This window comes from Rhamphochromis longiceps, linkage group LG23 (assembly GCF_057381845.1).
Source record: "Rhamphochromis longiceps isolate RC_006_pf linkage group LG23, R_longiceps_female_GT1.1, whole genome shotgun sequence".
Taxonomy (NCBI): Eukaryota; Metazoa; Chordata; class Actinopteri; order Cichliformes; family Cichlidae; genus Rhamphochromis; species Rhamphochromis longiceps.
This window is the reverse complement of record NC_140578.1, coordinates 1,232,761-1,246,951: the sequence shown is the minus strand read 5'-3', so window position 1 is coordinate 1,246,951 and position 14,191 is coordinate 1,232,761. Positions and strand designations below refer to the sequence as shown.

General features: G+C 43.4%; 1 protein-coding gene across 1 annotated transcript in view; it reads left to right on the top strand.

Moving 5' to 3' along the window:
• cers1 (ceramide synthase 1) overlaps nucleotides 1–14,189 on the top strand; it is a 33,008-nt gene extending 18,819 nt beyond the window's left edge. The window contains exons 2-7 of the mRNA XM_085397519.1: nucleotides 1,797–1,956; nucleotides 6,255–6,435; nucleotides 7,099–7,260; nucleotides 7,429–7,576; nucleotides 7,689–7,828; nucleotides 11,338–14,189. Coding sequence (XP_085253645.1) covers nucleotides 1,797–1,956; nucleotides 6,255–6,435; nucleotides 7,099–7,260; nucleotides 7,429–7,576; nucleotides 7,689–7,828; nucleotides 11,338–11,380 — 834 coding nt within the window. The 3' untranslated portion in view covers nucleotides 11,381–14,189. The remainder of the gene's footprint in view (nucleotides 1–1,796; nucleotides 1,957–6,254; nucleotides 6,436–7,098; nucleotides 7,261–7,428; nucleotides 7,577–7,688; nucleotides 7,829–11,337) is intronic.
• Nucleotides 14,190–14,191: the final 2 nt, after the last annotated feature.

Genomic DNA, 14,191 nt, shown 5'->3' with positions numbered 1-14,191 from the left:
TTCGACGGTCACAAGTGATTCCTCCCTTTCATTCAAAATTAATCAATTATGCTCATTTTTAAGAGTTTCTGCTGCCGCGACAACAAAAGGCCTCACAAAGTGGTGGAAGTGAGTTTGGGGGAGGGCAACCAAGAAGATAACACAGGCTCAACGTGAGTGGGTGGGTCGGTTAGGTACCGCCTACACGGGTTTGTCTGATGAGGAGCCTCTTCACCAACTTCCTCTATTTCTGCTTGAAAGCAAAGCATTAGCAGACTTTTCTGGGGACTGGCGGTCATGTGCTGCTACTGTAGTCTGCAGAGGCGTGCTGAAGCTCGCGAGCTTCACAGACTGCAGGACGTCGTTGTTCTCCAAACTGTGCAGCTGACCTCTCTTATTTAACGAAGGGCATTTCGACCCCTGCACATTTTTTAGTGTCTGTTCAGTTGTTTGTACTTTGGTTTCATTCTGCACTCAGTTGCCAGATTATTAGGAACAATTAAACAAGCATATGATAGCCTGGCTGTAAACTGCAGTGGAATGAATCCTCAACATGCTGGTTTTACTTTTCAGTCTAGTTTTGAAGTGCAGAAGTTAAACAGATGTTTTATTACACTGTATACAAATGTGAGTAAATTTAGCACTGGCTGTGTTCGTTTCATGCCGTCCATTCAAGCATAAAAAAGGAACCAAACTATTTACAGACAACTTAACAACTAACTAATTGTGTGTTTGTATTTTTTTTTTCAAAAAAAATGGCATGATGTGCAGTGTGTCCTTAAAGTTGTGGTAACTGTTTGTGGACGTCGTGTCCTTTAGAAATGGGGAGCAAAGACCTGATGCAGTCGGTCACGGTCAGTGGATAGTTGCTGTCAAGAAGCCATTCTTAAGATAAGGAAACAGGCAGAAAAGGCTGAGGTTTGCCAGATTACAGCAGAACTGGAGTGAAAATGAGTGGAAATAATAATAATGGAGTGATGAAACCAAATTTGAGATTCTTCGGCTCAAATCATCATCAGTATGTACGGACGAGGTGAGGAGAGATGCACACATCTGTAAAACATTTCAGTAAGAGGTGCTGGGGATCCAAATTATGGACGTAGAAAAGTGCCATCAGATTTTGGTCCACCTGACTGGCAGCAGCTTCAGTGTCAACATTGCAGTCATGCCAAACACGCTGCCAGTGCAGCGAAAGCAACCAGTGGAAGAGGATCAGTCATGGATTGGCCTCATCCGGTCAGAGAAGATGCCTAACAGACTTCAGACGCTGTTAGGAACAAAGCTGGTCACACCAAATATTGGCTTTCAAGCAAATTGCATTTTTGCCTTGCATACTGCATTTCCATATACTATTGCACATTTCAATAAATCGCTGTACCTACTACTTATTCACAGCTCGAGACTTTTGCACAGCACTGCACCTGCAAAACTCTCAAAGCTTCATGAAGCTTCATGCATGAACTGTTTAGCTTACTGGCAATAAACTTGCAACTCTGTGCAAAATATTTGAAATTAATTATTAATTATCTTTCTCAGTACTTGCAGTGCAGCGCAAGACAAGATCGATTCTCTAAAATGAATTATGGGCAACTAAACGACTTCCTCAGCTCTGCAGCCTCAACGTGTATCAGCCGACCGTGAGCAGAGCGAGCAGCCATGTTTGCCTTCCCAGACTCTCACTGCATGTAGAATAGATTTTTTAAAAAGCGTCAGTTTCCAAGGATCTACCCAAAAGTCTAGAAACAGCTCATTTAATTCTCAGCTCGACTTCCTCTGGTGTTTTTTTCTCACCGTCTCTCTCTCTGCTCTCTCTGCAGCCTCTCGGACAGTGGTGTAGGCTGCTGCCCAAAGATGCTGCCAAGATGCCAGAGAGCGCGTGGAAGCTGGTCTTCTACACCATGTCCTGGTCCTACAGCACCTACCTGCTCTTCTTCACCTCCTACTCCTATTTCCATGACCCGCCCTCTGTCTTCTACGGTACGATACACAACACTGATCACATGTCTTCTGTAGCCTGTGCTAACTGAATCCTAAGCTCTTCATCATACAGGATGCTACAAAACCCGAACAGGCGATTTTTAAGTCACAATTCTCTCAGCACTTTAACTTACACAGATACCGAACCTCTCAGCTCAGAAGCTGAAGCCATTTTAATCTAATGAAACAGCAGGAGCGCTGCCTAATCCTGTGGAGACACTGTGGGGGTAAAATGCCACCTTGAGTCCTCAAATAGGCAGATATTTATAGCAGCGCATGCAGGATGTGGTTCTGGTTTATGCATATTTGCAGCTTTTAACTGGTCACCTTTTATGGTTCTTTAGGATTTATTGTAGTTTTTTTATACAATGCAAAAAGCATATTTATTTAAGATAAGATAAGATAACCTTTATTAGTCCCACACGTGGGAAATTTGTTTTGTCACAGCAGGAAGTGGACAGTGCAAAAGTTATGACGCAAAAATTAGAATACAATAAGAATAAATACAGTACACAGCTGTACAGAATAGAATAAAATAATATACTATATACAGTAGAATAAAATAGAATAAAAATATACAATAAGATAAAAATAGAATACGAATGCTATATACAACTGAGTAAAAATACAACGATGCCAGAAAAGATTATTGCACTTAGTGTTATTGCACATGTGTGGATGTGTGTGTTTGTTCAGTTAAAGTCTTTGTTGTGGAGTCTGACAGCAGTGGGGAGGAAAGACCTGCGAAATCTCTCCGTCCCACACCGTGGGTGCCGCAGTCTCCCACTGAAGGAGCTGCTCAGTGCTGTCACAGTCTGCTGCATGGGGTGGGAGACGTTGTCCAACAGGGATGACAGCTTAGCCGCCATTCTCCTGTCACTCACCACCTCCACTGGGTCCAGAGGGCATCCTAGAACAGAGCTGGCCCTTCGGATCACCCTGTTCAGTCTCTTCCTGTCCCCAGCAGAGATGCTGCCGCCCCAGCAGACCACACCATAAAAGATAGCAGAAGCCACCACAGAGTCATAGAAGGTCTTCAGGAGTGGGCCCTCCACTCCAAACGACCTGAGTCTCCGCAGCAGGTACAGCCTGCTCTGCCCTTTCCTGTAGAGGGCGTCTGAGTTATGAGTCCAGTCCAGTCTGTTGTTCAGATGAACACCAAGGTTCATTTACTTGTTTATACAGACCAGTATTTGTTAAAATAAAGCTATCTAGTAATAATTTATTCATGTTTTCCGAGTTCTGCCCCACCGTTTACAATAAATCAGCGGCAAATTGTACTTCATGGAGAGCAGCGCCGCGGCTGAGACCCTGTGTAGTGCTCATCATTGCATTGCTAATAGAGGATAGATGCACACTGGGGATTTCACATATAATTCAGTGGTGCCTTTCATAGTCTCTCAGCCTCTTCTATCAGACACAGAGTTGTCAAGGCTCCTGCGCCGAGCTCACAAAGGCTAGCTGACGGCGCCAGGTTCGTGTTTAATCGCTGCTTCGCTTTTAATAGCTGTCAGCCTGAGATGTGTGCAGAAGCTTTATTCCTCTACAAGGCTGGACTGTTACTAATGGAGGGAGGAAGGGAAAGAGAGATACAGCTACTGTGAGAATTTAGGAAATTAGTCGAAATCAAAGTGCAGTGACGGGACTGAGGAGGAGGAGTGTATCGCTGCCCCAAAGAGATGAGAAAAGCTTTGGTCCCCAGTAGAGGGGGAAAAAGGCTCCAGTTCCCATGCCTCCCCCTTGGCAGCTCCTCTGTTGTGATGCAGCTAGCGGCCCTCCTCTCAATGTTTAATGACGGACGGTCCAATCAATGAACTTTACACAAGGCCCCAACGTAACCCCATATCACTGGAGACGAGCCTTACTCAAACACAGGAGGAGAAAGTTTCCGTCCAACATCCGATAGGTTTCAGTGATATAAGCCAGGCTACATGCATTTAGCTCGTTTCTCACAGCACTTTAAAAACCCTCTGTAAAGCTCTCGGGGATAAACGCGATCGCTCCAGCTTCCTCCCATCCTGACTACCACAGCTGACCCTTCACTTCTGGTATCCCCTGGAAGTTATTGTCCATTTGCAGCGGGTTTCTTGCATATGTGTCACACTTAAATGTTGTTGAGCATCAAATATTAGCCAAAGATAAACATTTTTAAATGATGATTTCATTTATTAAGGGAAAAAAATCTTACCTGACCCTGAATAAAGTAATTGGCCACTTTTGTTAAGTCATGAATTAACTGTGAATGAACCATTAGCCACTGCCAGACCTGATAAATCAAGAACTCACTTAAATAAAACCTGCTGACTGAGTCAATTTAGCTAAAAGAGCTCAAAAAGCAACACGTCAACATGAGTCATTGACATCTATCAGTCTGAAAAGAGTTACAAAGCCATTACTAAGGCTTTGGACTCCAGAGACCCCCAGTCAGAGCCGTTATTAGTCACAGTTACAGCTACAGTCACAGTTACAGCTACAGTCACAGCTACAGTCACAGTTACAGTTACAGCTACAGTCACAGTTAAGGTTACAGTCACAGCGACAGTCACAGTCACAGCTACAGTCACAGTTACAGCTACAGTCACAGTTACAGCTACAGTCACAGCTACAGTCACAGTTACAGCTACAGTCACAGCTACAGTCACAGCTACAGTCACAGTTACAGTTACAGCTACAGTCACAGTTAAGGTTACAGTCACAGTTACAGCTACAGTTACAGTCACAGTTACAGCTACAGTCACAGCTACAGTCACAGCTACAGTTACAGTCACAGTTACAGCTACAGTTACAGCTACAGTCACAGTTAAGGTTACAGTCACAGTCACAGCTACAGTTACAGTCACAGTTACAGCTACAGTCACAGCTACAGTCACAGCTACAGTTACAGTCACAGTTACAGCTACAGTCACAGCTACAGTCACAGTTACAGTTACAGCTACAGTCACAGTTACAGTTACAGCTACAGTCACAGTTAAGGTTACAGTCACAGTTACAGCTACAGTCACAGCTACAGTCACAGTCACAGCTACAGTCACAGTTACAGTTACAGTCACAGCTACAGTCACAGTTACAGCTACAGTCACAGTCACAGCTACAGTCACAGTTACAGTTACAGCTACAGTCACAGTTAAGGTTACAGTCACAGTTACAGCTACAGTCACAGCTACAGTCACAGTCACAGCTACAGTCACAGTTACAGTTACAGTCACAGCTACAGTCACAGTTACAGCTACAGTCACAGTCACAGCTACAGTCACAGTTACAGCTACAGTCACAGTTAAGGTTACAGTCACAGTCACAGCTACAGTCACAGTTACAGTCACAGTTAGAGTTACAGTCATAGTTAGAGTTTAAAAAAAAGCCTCCACAGTCGTCTGTTTCATGAAATGTGTCACAAACAGTGTGGCTGAGTCATTCTTCACTCAGTCACCAGCAGATGCTGATGGTGTTTGACTGTAAATGTTTCTGAGATCTAGACGCCACCACAATCTGATCTGACAGATACTGTGACTCTATTTTTGGCCACAAATGGTCGACAGTGCGTTAAACCACATTTTGGCAGAGACAAACATGTGCCTCCATCACGTGAGCTGGGGGCCTGATATGAAAGGTACGCCTCTGTTCCACCGCAGTGACAAATGCAACGCAGTCGCCTCTTCGCCTTTTATCTTGTGAGAAATTGTGCAAAGAGCAGAAGCTGTCTTATGAGAAGAAGGATGTAGATAGGATGCATGTGAGGAAGTTCAGAGGTGAACTTCTTCAAGAGGCTGCACGACTCTTTGTGTTTATTGGAAGATGTTCTGATTTCACTGCGCGTCTCGATCCAAACCGAGGTCATCGTGCATTTATCGATTAACAAAGATGTTGATGAGCGGCAGGTAGTCATGTGTTTTAGAGGCTTTAAGAAGTGCACACATGATTGACTTGTGCACGGATGTTAATGAGCTCTGGATTTGAATCTCACTGTCAGCTGAGGCCTTTCTGCATGTTTGGTTGACCACAGTTTAATGGCTTAAAATTACAAAGTGTTACAAAAAAGTATTACCAAAAAAACCCCACAAAAGCTCGTTAAGACTAGAAACCCGTATCGCCCAGTGTGTGGTGTTGCTGCCCTGTAAACAGAGTATCTTTGTTATTTATGGTCGTGTTAAAGACGGCGTTGGCGACAGGAAGGGAAACAGTGAAGTCCAGAATAAAAACAAAATGCTTTACTGTACATCATTCATTATCTACATTCACAAGCGTGTTCTTAAAACACCTTCTTATGCAAGCAGGATAAAATTTCCCATCTGTCCCTGCAGACTGGAAGAGCGGTATGTCAGTGCCTACAGACATCGCCATCGCCTACCTGATCCAGGGCAGCTTCTACGGCCACTCCATTTATGCTACCATCTATATGGACGCATGGAGGAAGGACTCTGCTGTCATGGTGGTGCACCACATCATCACGCTGGCGCTCATCAGCTTCTCCTACGCATTCAGGTACTTTTTGTTTTTCAGCTCATTTTCTAACACAGAAGCACAAAATCACAGTTCATGAATGATTGTATAGTTTTGGTTGGTTAGTCGAAACACCAGTTTGACTGGAGGGTAGGAGGCAGAGTTTAGTGGAAACTAGAGCAGATGTGTTCGTTCACTGCCTTAAGTAAAATGCAAATTATCAGAAAAAAGTAAATCTGTAAATACGATTGCTGACAACATCGAGGGAATGACATTTATCACGTTACAGATGGCCCCGCCCCTCCCTGAGGCTGGCTCTGTCGGAGGCTTCTTCCTGTTAAAAGGGAGTTTTTCCCTTCCCACTGTCGCCAGAGCTCTTGCTCTTAGGGGCTCATATGATTACTGTGGCTTTCTCTGTGTTGTTGTAGGCCATACAAAATGCTTTTGGGCAACTTTTGTTGTGATTTGGAGCTATATATATATAAGACTGAATTGTAATTGGACCGCTGACCTCTTCAGTGTTTTGAGGTAAAAAGGATAAAAAGCTATGTGGTGTGTCTAAATATCACATTGTACCGACCCAAAGAACAAAGACAACAGAGTGAATGTATAGAAAATGTAAAAGTCAAGTCTGCTTTCTTCTTGTCACCGAGCTCAGCATCTATCAGGATCCTCGTGCCACAGTCTGTGCTCTCTGCCCTCCAGATACCACAACATCGGGATTCTAGTGTTATTCCTGCACGACATCAACGACATCCAGCTGGAGTTCACCAAGCTCAACGTCTACCTGAAGTCCAGAGGAGGAGGCTATTACCTGCTAAACGACGTGCTGTCCAACTTGGGCTCTGTCAGCTTCAGCATCACTTGGTGAGAGATTTAACATCGGCTTATTTTCCTCAGCTGCTTGTTCTCCATTTGTTCTCCATCACGGTGAAGCGTTTTGTAGTCTTGACAGCATTATAATTATTCTGTCTGGAAGACGCTGAAGACGAGCGGATATGTAATACATTGTGTTCCCGTTTTCGTCTCTCTCAGGTTCTGGTTCCGTCTGTACTGGTTCCCCCTCAAAGTCATGTATGCCACATGTGTGTCCAGCCTCCAGTCCGTCCCCCACATCCCCTTTTACTTCTTCTTCAATGCGCTTCTCTTCGCCCTGCTTCTCATGAACATCTACTGGTTCTTGGTGAGGACACTGGTTTTGTCAAATGTTTCATTCAAACCCTGAAAGTCTTTCATTTTTGGACACGCCGTCTGATTTCTTTGCATTTCCTGTTTTCCTCCCCTGTTGTGTGCAGTTCATTGTGATGTTTGTAGTGAAGCTGCTGAAAGTAAAGGAGGTGAACGATGTTAGGGAGTACGAGGACGAGGACAGCAGGAAGGAGCCTCCAGCAGAAAACAGCACTGATGATGCTGGACATCACAACTCTGCACAGGGGTGAGCCCAACCTTCAGCATGTGTACTTTGGGTCATGTAATGTAGATCTTATTTTAGAGGAAACCAAAGCAGCTGTGCTGATGTTCAGTGGCAGAATTTCCACATTAATAAATTATTAGATTTAACACATTAGACTGTAAACGGTCCTGTTTCAACCATCCTCTCTGAGCGCTGCCTGACAGTACAAGACATCCAGACGTTACCAAAATACACATTTAATGATGAAACACATTTCTATAGCCAAGCCTTACTGGAATATGTCGAGTATACTAAACAAACAAACAAAACGGCGAGCCCAAAGCCATGCGAGCAGCTCTTTGATGCTGCGCTTTGTGCTTTGAGCTGACCGATTCATCAGCGAGAGGCTGAATCATCAGTGACAGCTTGAGTGGGAAGCAGACAGCAGAAAGCTATACAACATCGAAGCATCAGGTAAACGTGGCCTCAGAAAGATGACATCATATTTACAAGGCTAACGCCGGGACATTCAGGCTGGCGAGTGGATTGGAGCTAGCAGAGAAACTCAGTGGGTTCCTGGAGCCTGCACTGCATGTGCTCGTGGGTTCCCGTGTGACTGGGTCAAAGGAGAATTTGGGAAACTGGACATTAGACAGATTTCCCTTTATAATGCTGTTTGATGGGACACAAACACAGAACGCTACCCACTCAGTGGGATGCCAAACACTGCACTGATGTACAACACCAGTGGGAGGCAGCAATGTGCTAAGCTGTGAGACAAACTGAGGACACTGGACGCTTAAATTGTTGTGGCTCTAAGTAGCCGTGCCCTAAAGAATTTCCTGCTGTTCCACTTTAAGTGGGAACAAAGAATAATGTTATACTAAGGAAGACTTGAGACTACAAGGTCAATCAAGTAAGATGTAGGATCATTTTCTGGTAGACTTAACACCTGGAGGCGTCTTAAAAATGCATCCACCTTTGTGCTTAACGACAATAAATGTCCATTCCCCAAAAAGTGCTATAAAAACTTTATATATTCATATTTTTTTTCACTTTAAATTGGTCAGTCTTTTAAAACTATTTCTCCCTGAAATATTTATATAAAGTTTTAATTATATTTTCGTTGTTTTAACCCTTTAAATACCAGTTTCATTACATGAGCACCCTGTTTTTTTAGCCCCAAAAAACAAAAAAACTAAATATTTTCAAAAAAAACCATTTGAAGTAATATTTGATTATTATTATAATTAGGCCTTCAGATGGACAAAAGATTGGCACCAAAATGAATTTTGACCTGCCATTATTTTTTTTGCAGGAGCACATTAAAAAATCCATGAAAAATGCAAATTCCCCAAAAGTGCAATAAAAATATTAAATATTAAAAAAAAAATTTCACTTTAAATTGGTCAGTCTTTTAAAACTACTTCTCCCTGAAATATTCATATAAAGTTTTAATTATATTTTCGTTGTTTTAACCCTTTAAATCCCAGTTGTATTACAAAAAAACTAAAAAAAAACCCTAAAAAACTAAATATTTTCCAAAAAAAACATTTGAAGTAATATTTGATAGTTAATATAATTAGGCCTTTAGATGGTCCAAAGATCGGCACCAAAATTAATTTCGATCTACTTTAAAAAAAAATTTCCGGAACCGAAAATAGTCTCCAGGCGGTCAATGCTGGTCCTCTAGGCCGAAATTAGTGCCTCTTCCCGGGGTAAGTTGCGACGAAGAACCGGGGCATGTTGCGTGGGACTCCTTTCTCCAGCAGACACATCCATACCACGTGACAACAAATACGTCATTTCCTGTTGATTGAAAAAAAAAAATCCACCCTCTCACGTCGGTGAGAGGGTGGATTGGTCTCGCCCGATCAGCGGGCATAGCTGGTGATGCAAGCCGGAAATCAGACTTCCTTTCCCGCAGTTCAGTTCTGCAGCCCGCTGTTTTCGAGCAGAGGTCAAATGTGAAGCAAGGGCGCCACTCGGTGGACAAATAAAAAAATTACAACTCTAAGGTCTCTAGTTAAAAACGAAACCTAAGGTGGAGACCTGACTTTCCCTTAAACCTTAATTTTTCTGGCGTGAAAAATAGCGTTTATAATGGGTTTCAATGGGACAATTTTTGTCCAAAGGCATAAAGGTGGATGCATCGCTGTAGCTTAGCCATTTTAGGCTAATTTAATGAATTTACACCACAATTAAAAAAAAAAAAGTTAAAAAAAGATTCTTTGACAAATTTGGCTTTAATCCACTCAACACAGTGAAAATGGTTTAAAACTAAAAATTCAAAAGACAATAAATGTCCTTAAGACCCTCCAGGGGTTTTAATAGACAATGCTCAGGAGATCGCCCCCTACTGGCCAATAGAAAGACTGCCACGCTGAAAGCTGTGTTCCTCTCCTACATGCAGTTGACTGGAAATAATTGAGGAAAGAAAAGAATTAAGGTCAAAGTTCCTTCCCATTACTTCACGTTAATGCTGGTAAAGGTGGTTCTGTCGGTCTGCATAGCGTCTATTAGCTTGATGCTAATGATCCATTGCAAACAGCATGTATGACTGCATTAATCTTAGCATGCTAATGTTTAGCTAATTTAGCATGTTAGCAAGCTGACACTACAATTAGCGTTTAACGTAGCACTGCTAGCATTAAGGTAAGATGTGATGCTGTATATTTAAGCCTTTGTAGGCTACATTGTACAGCTGCTTAGACAAAGAGGAAGCTTTAATGCAGAGATAGTAAATTAATTTGACATTGTGGGACACCGGATGCTGGAGCAGTGACACTCCGCTTTCTGTCAGTGAAAAGACATTTAGCTAAACATGTTCTCAAGATAAGAAAAAGAAGTTCAGTTTCAACAGTAGTCTCAGTTTTTCTACATGACCAATGTGTAAAGTTACAGAAAAAGTTCTGGTACCTCAAATTACATTTGTTTATAACTGAAATATTACATTTTAAAATCCCTTTCACAGCCCGTGACAGAATTTAAAACCTCTGTTTTCACCTGGGTGCCGCTGTGTAAACTTGGTTTGCTACATGCTGTAATACATATTTGCCTGCAGAGCTCCACAGTCCCACAGCTCACCAACAGCTGGTTAAGCAGAAGAAATGCACTTTCATAACCTGTGGAAGCAGTTAGCTTACATCAAAAGTCACCACATGATATGATAGTCACAAGCTGTTTCCTGTGTAATCTGTATTTGCAGCAGTGAGCTTTAAACTAAGAAGTGCTGACAAAAAGCAAAGTGTACTTTTAGCTGAGGTTATAGGTTCATGTCGTTATCTGAGGGGCTGCCATGTGCATCCCTGCTGTGCTGTGTCTAAAACTAGCCTCATTTTGAATACTAACTCAGGTAGGCTGAGTTATCAGATGTGCGCTCCTGTCCCAAAGGCAAATGAGTTCGTGTAAGAAAGCCCCGGGCGTGCTGTTTGGTCCTTATCTGCCTGGCCTTGAACACTTCTGATATGCCCCGTGTCTGCTGATGTCTCACTTCTGCTGATCACCTCAGGATTCTCACTCCTTTCTCTCCCATCTGGCTTTCTTTCCAGGAAACACGTGCAGAACGGGATCACAAAGGAGAAGCATTTATAACAGGCCCTCCGTCGCCACCACCTGGCACTAGGCTGCTGGTACATGCAAGACAAAGACGCCCTCCTTCAGCGTGGAGCATGTTTTAAAGGAAGAGCATCTTGAAAGGGAAACATCGCGTCTGATGACTTTTTACTCTCTGTATTTGTTTTTAGAACATTTCAAATCATCGCTGTCATTTTGTTTCCAGATTGGTTTAATTGGAGCACTGTGAATGTTATTTCAGCCGACTTTTTGTCTTACTCTTGTTAACTTTACATTTGACAGATTCAGTAGAAACGAGCAGTTTGAATGAGAGCTGGACTGTGATTGTCGCGTACAGTTGTGCGGGGCCTACAGCACCCTGCGCAGCACCGTGCACAGCACCGCAGCGCCCAGGCAAGGAAAGGTTTTGGCCAGTAAATGGTTCTGTAGACATTTAGATATTTAGTAATTCCTAATGAATCGCTTCCTCCATCTTACACCTCCGCCCGTCCTCTCTGACCTATGATATGAGGAGGAAGGGTAAAAAACAAACATGGCGCAGTGGTGTGAGAAAGGCTGCCTGGCCTTATGGCCGCTTCACCACATGTATTGATTTTCATATCATCGCACAAGTCGGTGGCTGGGACCAGGCGGCTCTGGCTGCCTGCTTTCAATTATCTTGATTTCAAAAAACCAGGCTGTGTGTGTGTGTAAAGTGGATGTTTTTTAATCTTTTGTTTCTCTTGTACTGACCATCGCAGGCATTAGGAATATCCACCTGTCATTCCTGTACGGAAAGTTCATTTGCTTTGTTTTTTAAATTATTTGTTCTCGTGTGTGTGTGTGTGTGTCGCAGAGCATCTGTCGCTGACATGAAGGCGTACAAGCTGGTTTAATGACAGCAAATAGCTGGACTTGATTGACTGGGTTTCAGAATCAAAAGATTTCAGGTGGTGGCGGCTAAAAAAAGGAGCCAATAATAATCATGGAAAGACTGAACGATGACAAACAAAACGTTATGTATGCGCAGATTATGGAATTCAGAAATGCATGACATCGGAATGATTTTGGAACTGCTATGAAATGATCACGAAACATCCTACAGCTGTGTAATCATGAAGTTTTTACTAACTCGTCCTAAAAGCGATCTGTTTGTTTTCTCTATGTTTTTGGTGCAGCGAGGCCACCGAACACAAATATCCCAGAAACGTTTCCCCCAGCCCAAGGGAAGATTTTTCTATGATTTCTAATTTGAGCATATTAATAACTTGAACTCGAGTGAAAGGGAACTGTTCCCTCGGTTTTCCCTCGCTGGTTTCCAGCTCGCACTTTAGTGGGAACGGCCGCTGTCGAAAATAAGGGATATTTCAGTTTCTCCACCTTCTCGATCAAATTCAAGCGCTTGTTTGGATGAACAGCATGCTTGTGCTGCTGGAGCAGGCTGCAGATGTCGTCTGTCCCTACGAGACGATCCGCTTTGCTTTGTGTGTCTTCCACACTGCTCGCATCGTGTTTGGGGGGGGGGGGTTAAGAGCTAACTTATTTCCTTTTCCTTAGTATCTGTTGGTGCAGATTATCTGCATTGATTTATTTTAATTTGCTGCTGTTATTTTTCCTGAGAGAGAGCAGTTTGTATGTCAGATGTGTCGTTGTTTTTCCTGCTGCGTGTGAGTCGCTGATCGTGATCTGACAGCCCAGGTCGGATATTTTCGGGGGGGGGGGGGGGGCTTGTCCATCTACGTGGCAAACATCTGGATCTAGTCTCCGACCTCTTCCATTTAATCTGAATGCGGGCTTGCGCTCGTTTTACTGTAGTGGTGACACATCTGTACTGTAGGTGACACGGTTGATCCGACATGTTGCTGTGAGGCGAGACGATCCGTAGTTTGCCGATGAGCTCAGAATGAAGTCTGCAGTAAACCCTCAAAAATCCACGTCCTGGATCGGGTGTGACTCGCCCCCTAAAGCCTGACGTGGCGCTCTCAGAAACGTCTCGTACAACTGCGCTGATGTCTGTACAAGTAACTGTTCGTGGGGTGGGCAGTATGGTTATGCGTAACACTAGCCAATTTGCTAACTGCTTCCACCCTGGTTACTGTCCTTCAGAACCTCATTGTGTTTTTAATCAGCAAGTACAAATTATGAATATTAAAAATGATCATTATGACAGATTTCACCCACATCGCCCACCCCCGGCTCAGAGTTGACTAAAACCATCCTGTCAACACTGGCTTACAGCTGAGGTCGTGTGAACTTGACCTCATCGCTCCCCATCAGCGCACACTAAGAACATCGGGGCGCGATGTTAAAGTGCACAAACAGGACCGAGACGTTAGCAGCAGAGCCCGCTGTGCGCTCTCACCTCATCACCCCCACTCCCTTATGTTTAGGGGAGTGATGATGAATGAATGAAGGACTCACAGGACCTCCTGTTGCAGGTGATGGAAAGTAAAATGAGGATGTATTTGGTCCCTGTATGCATACAGTCGCCAAAGCTTCATAACTGACAGGGCGACCTTACTGATGAGGTCCAATCAGGTGTTTTTGTTGTTCAGGTATGTTGGCTGGTTCGCAGTTACTAAAAATGTTTTAGGGAGTGACGACACAAAGGGAACTTTCCACAGACTCATCGGTGTAACGGCATCTTTGAGAAGTCACCTTATTTAAGAGGCTGCAGTAAGCGGATTATTACACGTTGATCTCGGCACCTCAGCTTCGTCCTCGCCCAATAAACAAACAACAAAAATGGCGTTCAGATTGTTTCTGGTCAACATGGAAGCTTTTTTTCCACCACTGAAAAACAAAGGCAAGTAGAGTTAATCAAAATTTCAATTGCAAAAAGATGAAATA